The sequence below is a fragment of the Eurypyga helias genome, unplaced genomic scaffold (assembly GCF_000690775.1).
Source record: "Eurypyga helias isolate BGI_N326 unplaced genomic scaffold, ASM69077v1 scaffold44027, whole genome shotgun sequence".
Lineage (NCBI taxonomy): Eukaryota > Metazoa > Chordata > Aves > Eurypygiformes > Eurypygidae > Eurypyga > Eurypyga helias.
Window position 1 is genome coordinate 51883 of NW_010261888.1, and position 9673 is coordinate 61555.

The 9673-nt window shown below is 36.1% G+C and overlaps 1 protein-coding gene across 1 annotated transcript in view; it reads right to left on the reverse strand.

The window, feature by feature from the left end:
• The window catches only part of CGNL1 (cingulin-like 1), a 39828-nt gene extending 30631 nt beyond the window's left edge, over positions 1 to 9197 (reverse strand). The window contains exons 1-7 of the mRNA XM_010155525.1: positions 7608 to 9197; positions 6986 to 7080; positions 5979 to 6072; positions 4887 to 4988; positions 4019 to 4167; positions 3380 to 3515; positions 1821 to 2033 (exon numbers count right to left, since the gene is read on the reverse strand). Of these exons, the coding sequence (XP_010153827.1) occupies positions 1821 to 2033; positions 3380 to 3515; positions 4019 to 4167; positions 4887 to 4988; positions 5979 to 6072; positions 6986 to 7080; positions 7608 to 9197 (2379 nt within the window). The remainder of the gene's footprint in view (positions 1 to 1820; positions 2034 to 3379; positions 3516 to 4018; positions 4168 to 4886; positions 4989 to 5978; positions 6073 to 6985; positions 7081 to 7607) is intronic.
• Positions 9198 to 9673: the final 476 nt, after the last annotated feature.

Below are 9673 nucleotides of genomic sequence, written 5' to 3' on the forward strand. Positions count from 1 at the left end.
ATTAATTAAATTTCATTTTTAACATCTTATTAAATTTACTATTAGACAGACTATGTCATGCAAGTAAATAAATGCTATTTATGACTATCTATAAGCCACTGCAACCCAGTCATGGAGCCATTTCCCAGACTGTGTATTTGTTATGCCAAACAGACTACTCTTTCATTTCTTGTCACTTGTAATTACAGTTCCATAATTGAAATACAGTAAATTACCATGCAGTAACTTTGAAAGATGGTTCACTGAGGTTAAGCTGTCACTACAATTACTGTATAATAAAAGATATAATTTAAATGTTCTACTTTTCTCTCAAAGAAGAAAATTAATTCAGTTCAAGCAGCTCAGATGAGTCAAATATCTTCATGATGATGTAGATTGAGAAACAAAACATTTAAGCAAAGCCAAGCAAACTCAAGTACAAGTCCTAGACTGCATAAACAAATCAGTGTATATAGATTTTTCTAACCACTGAAGGAAACTGCACATTTAAAAGCAATCCTTTAAAAGAATACTCTTCTATCAGAATTCAGTCATTCAGTATCCATCCAGCATCTTTCATATGGGCTCCTATTTTGCTCATAAAGCATAAAGCTTTGGAAACTTCTTTCAAGTTTCAAACACGATGTAGAACTGAATTAAAATTAACCTTTCGACCACAACCGGTAGGATAACTTTAACTCACCTAACGTCAACAAGGTGGGGGTAAAAGATATAAATTAGCATGGACATTTCTAAGCAGAAAACTAGGCCTACAATTTTGCCTTACATTGGTCAAGCAGAGTTTGCCTTTAGAATCTAATTTCCTAATATAAGTCAGAAATAAAACAAGGGAAGGGGATTTGAAGAAACATAAATAACTCTCATTGTAAAAATAATGCTCAACATTTTATGAGAACTGTTCCCTTACAAAAAAATCCCTCAATAAATTCCTAGCTGGTGTCTCTGCAGAGATAACTTCACAATGGATGTATTTTGGAAACAGTAACAGATATGCACATCTGAAAACTGTTCCTATACTCACCCTCACAAAGACTTCCTACTGATGCTGGAAGAGGCAATTAATTCAATTCTGTTTTCCTCCTGTCTGCTTCCAGACACCCATTCCCTGCGGTTTCCCTCATGCTGGCACTCATTTGACCATTCAGTAAATAAGATAAGTTCAATAAATGAAAAGGACACAAAATAAATAAAAAAACCTTCCCAGTAGTAAACAATTGAAAGGACAAGGTGAGACAATGGAACCAGGGAATAGAACATGACACAAGGAGATGAAGGTAGGAACAATGGGCCACAAAGAACTGCAGGAACTGCTAGATATCCAAAACTGTAGTTTCAACAGCATCACGGGCAAACCACACTGCACTCTCCAGTGCATACACTGAAAAATCTGAAACAGTTTCAGTGAAAACACTGAAACACTGAAACAGTGAAACAGTTTCAGTGAAAACACTGAAACACTGAAACAGTGAAACAGTTTCAGTGAAAACACTGAAACACTGAAAAATCAATGTTTCAGTGATTCCGTTTAACCCAAGAGAAGCAAATGGTCCTCCATACTGTATTTCCATCTATTCCCTCTCTTAAGTTTGCAATGAAGCAAACTGCTTGAAGAAAGGGCCACAACTTCAGCGACAAACAATCAAAACATTACGTAAGTGTACGAAATAAAACTTCTTATAAGCAGCTATGAATGTCCTAGCCCAAATCTTTACCTATTTACTTTGCTAGGAAAATGCTAGTATCTGAAAGCATCTAGTATAGGACATGTGTGAGAGGTGTAATTTTTCCCTGTAGAGATTAATTGTAATCACTTATTTCACCTCTGTTGCTTTCTCCAGGTTCTGCTGTAGAGTAAGCAATTCTTTATCGTGTTGCTCTTTAAGTTTATCCATCTCCATGTCATGGCTAGACACTTCTTCTTTTAGTGCTCCTTTTAAAGCTGTAAGCTCTCGCTCTCTTTTCCTCAAAATCTCTTCTTGTTGATCTTTTGCTATTAATACTTCTTGCAGATCCTGCTTCATTTGCATCAGCTCCTAAAGAACAAAATTAAACACCATTGCATGGCAAATAGCTCCAATGGATGTTCTGTTTGTGTTTCAGAGAAGGAAAGCATCTAAGTATAAGTGCCCCAAGGCCAACTTCATTTCATATGACCAACATATATTTTGCAGCTTCTATAGTAAGGTAAAAATCGGCTGAAGCAGGATCAGTACATCTAAACCATTCCTCACACACATCATCTACGCTGTCCTTAAAAGCGTATAATGAAAGGGTTTCTGCTACCATTCCAGATAGTCATGTTCCACTGTTTAATTATCCATACTGATAGCAAATACTTTCCAATACTTACTTTAAATTTCTGCAGCTAGGTCTCTTATTTCTTACTCTACCCAAAACACAGAAAAATTGATATCTCTCTCCTTTACAACAACATTATAAGATGTGCTTTTGACTCTTCCCTCACTCTTCCATTCAAAGTCCTTCTGAATAGGTAATGTTTTTCAGTACTATCACCATCATTCCAGGTATTTCCCTACTTTTGTACAATTTTCAACTGCAGTGCCTGAGATTTAAGGCCGTAATTTGAGAGTAATCAAATCTCACCTACACAAAACAACGTAGTCATTCTACTTAGCACCTCTTGCATACAAACATCTTGAATATTCCTGTAATCTATTGTCTACGCTTTTGCCCCGTTTTGCCTTTTAACATTTAGCTTCTATTTCTTAAGATAGCTCTTTTCACTAGTATTAGAGAGGTTAGTTGTTTTGCTTCTACAAAGTATTAAGATAATTCTGGGTTCTAATCTTCCTCTCGAACCATTATGCACTGATACACTTACACACCCTTACTAACGAATTAAATGAGCGATGTTCTCTATTTCATCATGAGTGTGTTGCTTTAAACAAGGCTAGAGATAATTCCTCTTTCATCCCAAGGTGACCAAAAACTCGTAACTCTTGTTCCTCTTCAGACTCTATCCCTTCTCTCCCTGGTCCCATTAATAGAGAGTCAATAATTTAGAGACTGCTTTGGCAAGTTCTTTTAATTTTCTCAGTTTAATCTCAGCTGGCTCTGCTAATAGGTACACCTTCTTTAAACTGATCTTCCCTGTTTTGACCCAAAATCCTACCTAATTGTTATCACTGACTGAGATGATTACCTGGTAATAATGGATAACTATGGTACTTAAGCATTTTATTCCTTTGAGTGTTAATGTAGTTATAACATGCTTTCTTAGGTCACCTAGTAACGGTATCGTGTTTTGGATTGACAGAATACGAAAAGCTAAGGCATTTCTTCTACCTGTATCTTAGTTCCCGCTTTTTATGCGATTCTTCTGATTTTTTCATCTTTCTTCTGGTACTTCATAACTAACCTCAATCAGAACCTCTTTCTCCCCTTCATCAGTATGTTTTGCGTTATCCAGTTCATCGTGCATCTCAGAGAGCTGGTCTTGAAGATCTCTGATCTCCGTCTGGTGTTTTTCCTGCTCCATCTTCACTTGAAAAAGCCTCATCAGGAAAAATCAGAGAGGATTTTTTAATTTGTAGAAAAATTAATTTGTTTTTTCAAGTACTGAAAATATGTAAGTATTTATTCCCATGTTCCCCACAAGGGAATGGGATATAATGAGGCACAAAAAGTAAATGTCAGAGGGGTTAAAAAGAGAACTCTTACGAATATATTTAAGTGGAAAGTTCTGTTTTATTTTAAACCTGGTACTATATTCTTGACTAAAGCACTCAAGTGTTTCCATATTTTAAAGACCTGAACTATATATATCATGATCATGAAATATTAAAAGCAATTTGCACTAAGAGAAAGACTACAAATTCAGCAATCTTTCTTTTCCTTCCAGTTATTCTATCTCTTTTTTAAAGGGAGGAAACATCTCCTACAAATATCACTCTGTCCAATTCCATTAACAGATTTCTGAAGACACAAATACTTTTAACCCAAAAGGTTTAAGAAAAGGTACAAATTCCAATAAATAACTTTTCTAGAATCAACTCACTCCTCTAGGTTTTGCCTGAGTTCCTGCTCACTTTCTTCCAGCTGTTTTTTTAAGGCTTCTTTTTCAGATATACTTTCATCAAGTTGCAACTGAAGATCTTTCAGGCTTGCTCGTGTAGCATCTCTCTCTTCTTTGGAATTCTGCTGATTCTGAATTTTGCACCAAAAGTTAAGCAAGATAATAGACTAAGCATAAATATATTAAAGGCTCTTTTTTATTATATAAAAGAAGCCATTTCAAGACTTTGATATTTTCACTTGTAGAAGTGTTTATTAATTTATGAATCTTTAAAGCTTGGAACTTTTATTAAAACACAAAAAGCACTGCTTTTCAATATCTATTAGAAACGTGAGAAGTCTCCTCAGTACTAAGCATTTACAAGTATACTGATTCTTATCAAAGACTCAAAATGCAAACTGAAAGAAGCCAAGCTGTCCTTCCTTCTCATGTCTTCAAAGCATGGCTGTACTTAGTTACTTGGAATTCAGCACTGCAAAAATAATGCTGTAATTAATAAACACCAACTGCATGAGTAATACAGTTTGTCTCACTCTGTGCCTGTCTCACCGCAGTCAACAAATTAACATTTACCTCCAGAGATACCTAGAAATTTTATGTGCATGTGCCTAACATTTTTATTCACTGCTCCAAACTCCTCCTCATATACCAAGAAAGAGAATTCTTAAAAAAAGCAACTATGCTATGAGCAACTACACTCAAAATAAAGTGTCTTGTGTAAAAGCACAGGTATATCTGGATTAGAAAGAACAAGAAGCGAAAAAGATTCAGCTGGTTGATCAGTTGACCCTTAATAAGGAAAGTGTATCTGAAATAGTCAAAAGCTTTATAACAAAGTGCCATGCCATACCCTAATTTCTAGATCCAGTTTTTTCTCCAATTCTTCCACTTTCCTTTCAAGTTCTGCTTTTTGTTCCACCAATGCTTTTACTTCAGCCGAAGATTCCGAAGCCTACAATTAAATAGAGATGTTTATTGCCACAAAGCCAAGATGTTCTTTGACGATTGTTTTTTAAAATCTACAGAAAAGCGAAAAGCAAGACTAATAAAGTATAGCATCAACTGCCTGAGCTCACCAGGGACTTTTCAAAGGGGTCAAGCCAAGCTAACATTTTCAAAGGAACCATGATTTGATTTTCGTAACGTTGCTGGTAATTGCTCAAGGCATGTTGCCAATAATACAGAAAATACACAAATGTAAAAAAAAAATCAAATTAGGCAACATATGAATTAAATCATGAGTACTTGGGGCCAAATTTGACCAAGGTATCACAAATTACGCAAAATGGACATCAAAGGGATTCATGTTCATACATCAAGACAGATTTTCAAACACTGCTTTTTGGTAATTTGTGTTTTGTATTTTCATTTTGACCAATTATAGCCCAGGATAAAATAATCATCAAAAGTAATCCTTCATGCCATCACTGCAACAACTGAGCATTTCTTCACTTGGCTTTAGAACTGAAAAAAACAGTGCACCACACAGCAGGACACCAAAACTTTTCAGGAGGCAGACTGTCAAACACTATTACTGTAATATGGCTTTAAAGCAGTATCCTAGATTACTGCTTTTCTAAATTACAAATTAAAACACTCTCTCCACTTAGACACCCAGCTACATCACTACAATGAGAAGATGCTCCACTATTATTTTTTAAAGCTATGTACGGTAGCTTTTTCTTCCATCCAACAACATTTTGATGTTCATGCTGAATTCATGCATGTTTCCTTCTAAAATGTAGAAGCTGTCATGGTAGGGTTCTTTATATTATTTTTTGTTAACAACCAGATTTCCCGGAAGTGACCTCAGTGCATGACTAACATTAAGCTACACTACAGAAGGACTAAAAGAATAATCTAACTGAAGTCAGCAAGAGAATTCAAATTTTTAAAGCTCTGTTTGAACACTGTATCCAAAACAACTTAAAAAACTGTCTACCTGTGTCTTTGAGGCAGCTCTTGACTTTAAAGTCTGAATTTTCTCAAAAACCAAGTTGACTTTTCTCTTTGTCGCATCATCATTATCAGCACTTCTGAAACACAGGCAGTACAAGACAGCAACAATATGATCAAAGGTACCGTATTGTTAACATCAGACCAAATTCAGTGTCCTAACTATTGAAAATCACCACCATAAAAAAAAAAAATCTACTATGAACTAGCCAGAAATTACCTTAACAATGATTTCATTAAATCCTTCAAAGAGAGGCTGTTAAAAATTTACACCCCAAATGTCTTCTAAAAAAACCCACAACCTACAAGGAAACAACTCTCTTCTACAAGAGCATACCTGTGGAAAGACAGGTATTCAGCATGTATATTATTCAAGCATACTGAAGTTAAAATCAGTACTAGGTTTTTCATGTCCTGACTACTGCACCATAAAATAACACTTCAACAGCTCCCAGAACCTGCTACATCAGGAATGCAAAGAAATTTAAGTGCATTATGTATATTTTCATTCATTTCTCCTTTCTTCATCTCGCATTAAGTTATCATTAGAAAATACCAAGTAAAAGAGTCACAGGTGGACAAAGGATTAAATGCAGAGCAACAAGACAGCTTTTGTCAAACCTTAAAAGGTAACACTTTGGTGTTGTTTAAAAATAATCCACAATCTTAAACTCCTATGAAGTATGATTTGAATTCTTCATCAACTTCCATATCAGATTAACTCCAGAAGTATTTAGAAGACAAAACATATTCTGATTCACAAATTTCAAGTACGTTTCATCAAATCCTATAAAAAACCTTATGTAAATCCTTATTGTCTGGGTGTTTTGAGAAACAGAATGCCTTAAAGGACATAGCTGAGATACAGAATTAGGAAACAGACATTTCATTTAGTTTTAGCTTTGAGTTTACAGTTTCACATTTTAAATGTAACAGAAAATAAATACTGAGAAAATACAGTTTTCTCTCCAGAATTTAACTATGTTTACTAACCCTTCCTTAAGGTAATTGTAAAGTATCTGTTTAGCAGTCTCCTCATTCGTTTGCTGTGCAAGATCTTGCTGGCCTTTTAAGAGATCAGGAGTTGCCTAAAATGGTAAGATAAAAATGTCAAAAAATATAATCCTATAAGGGTTGTAAATACAATCTGTAGAATTGAAGCTCTGCATTCTACTCTTTTATGAATAAATGTATGTATTACAGTCCTGAAGTTCACAAAGATCCACTGGAGTTTTGGCTTATTCCAAGAAGAAAGTGTACTCCACACGAAAAGAAACAAAACATAATTCTGCATGGAGTTACGTGTATTTCAAGCACAAACGCACAGAAGCAGAATGCTAAGAACCATCTTAACTTCATCTCCAACAATCCTCTTCAGCCCCACCATCTTCCTTCACCCACACAAGAATAAGCTGTTTTACAAACCAGGTTTTCTGTACCTGCAACTATAGAAATAATTTTTGCATTTACATTTCTCCAGAACAATTCTGCTATCCCATTTGGAAGTACGTGTGATGGGAGTTTGTTCTAATGAAAAGCAAGAAAATATGCATTTAGTAATGTAACAGTTTGAGTATGCTGGAGTGCAAAACACAAAGAGTAAATTCAAAGTTACCTGTATATTTGGGACGGATGAGAATGTTTTCACAGAAATCTTCTTGGTTCCTGAATCAGGTGGAATTGTGATTCGGTTTGGTAACAATAAAGTAGAAGTTACTGTTTTAACTTCCTCTCTCTTATTCTGCCCAGGGAGTGTAGATGACCTGAACACCAAGCTCTCAGTATCAGCTCCATTTTGTTTATGACATTGCAAAGAACTGAAATTGCTGTTCTGAGTATCTTTATCAGGTATGTGCAGTTTTCCAATACTTCGAGCAGAAATCTTCATCTCTTTGGAAGGTGACTTTTGATCTCTGGGTAACTGCTTGTGAAGGCAAACTTTAGATGGTCTCAGCAAGTGCTCAGTTGACTTACCCAAGCTTTTACTGAATTCACCTAAGTAATCCGAATTTGTGTCGAGCCCTAATGACAAGGCACTATCAACGCTTCTTGATCTTTTACGATCATCTGGATGAATTCTATTCCTTTTGCCTGACCTACCTCTTCTGTGAGGATCAACTTTCTTATCAAACTTTTCAATCAGCTGATCTACTCCTGGGAGCGAACCAGTGTCGATATCACGACCAGTTCCAGGCAAAAATGGGATGTACCTTCTGTTTTCATGCCGATTAACATTGTCTGCATAGATAGCATACTCTTGGTCATCAAGTAAGAATCTGTATAAGGAATTGGCAGAAGTGGGAGTAGCTGATGAGGAGGATGATCTTCGTGAGCCATCCAATACTGGCCCAGCTGAATCTTGCCTGTGGAAGGGAAGAACATCTGGTCTAGGTTTTTTTGTCTCTGGATAAGCAGTGGGACTAACACATGGGGATCCTCCCGCAGATGAAAACGATTCTGAAACACACCCTTTGTTGGGGCCGATTGTGCTATTGGGACAATCCAGCAACTGCTTATTTTTGTCTTCTACTGACCTGTTCAAATGCATCTTCTTTGAATTTGCTTTGGGTGGCTCTGTAAGACACGTGTTTGTTTTTTGTAGGGACACTACTTTAGACGAGGAAACCCAACGCTTTGTGTCAGTATTCTCTTCATCTGCAAAACATTTAGGTTTACTGCCCACAGAAGATTGGTAATTATCCAAGTTCAAGTTATTTTTTTGGGGATCATAAGGCTGTAAAAGTTCAGGATGTCTTTGGAAGTTCAACAAATTGGAGGATTTCATTGTTCCATCTTTAAAATCGGATACTCCATTTTCCTCCTCATCCAGATCGGTTATCCTTAGGCTTTTAAGCATACAGGGTTGCATGTGCTGTGTTCCAGGAAACACTGTGTGTTCACTGGTTTTGTCCTCCAACTTAAACACTGTATTGGAGTCTGTGGCTGGCTTGCTTACAGTCTGAGAAATGACCTGCTGTTCTGTTCCAGAAGGAGGAGGATTTTCTGACAAACATCCTTCCGTGTTGTTCAGTACTATGTAAGGATGTCCATCAATTCCTTGGACTCTAATACTGACACCGTATGACCCCGTCCTAGAATTCTGTGCATTTCTGGTTTTTTGACTCTCCTCACTCGCGAGTTCAAGAGTGACTTCGTAGTTCTGCTGCACATGCTTAAATCCAGCAAAATACGGCTCCATGATCATCAGAGGATTATAGCTGAACAGAAGAATTACAAAAACATCATTGTTTGAAATACTTGAGATTATTTCATTCATTACTTTATTTCACCATTCAGTGTGACTATGAAGACTTAACAACAATATGCAGAGAAGTCAATATACAAGCAATACAAAGCCCAAAGCGTGTACAAAGACAATTGTACATTGCGTGCAAAGACAAATGTCTGAGTGATTGATTCTGGATCGATGTAAGGTTGTTTTACAACTGTAAATGTTAAGAAATAACAATGGTTAAGATTACCTATAAAGAGTTGGGTTTAGTTGCTTTGGAGTCAAATGACTTCAAATCTAAGTAATTCTAGTACAATTTTTTGAGTCAAAGAAGTTTTTATTTTGGTTATCTCCACTATATTTACTGAAAGACTGTACCCTTCACAAATCAATGATAATTTCATAGCCAGCAGTTAGTAGCAGCCACATTAACATTCAAATATAAGCGC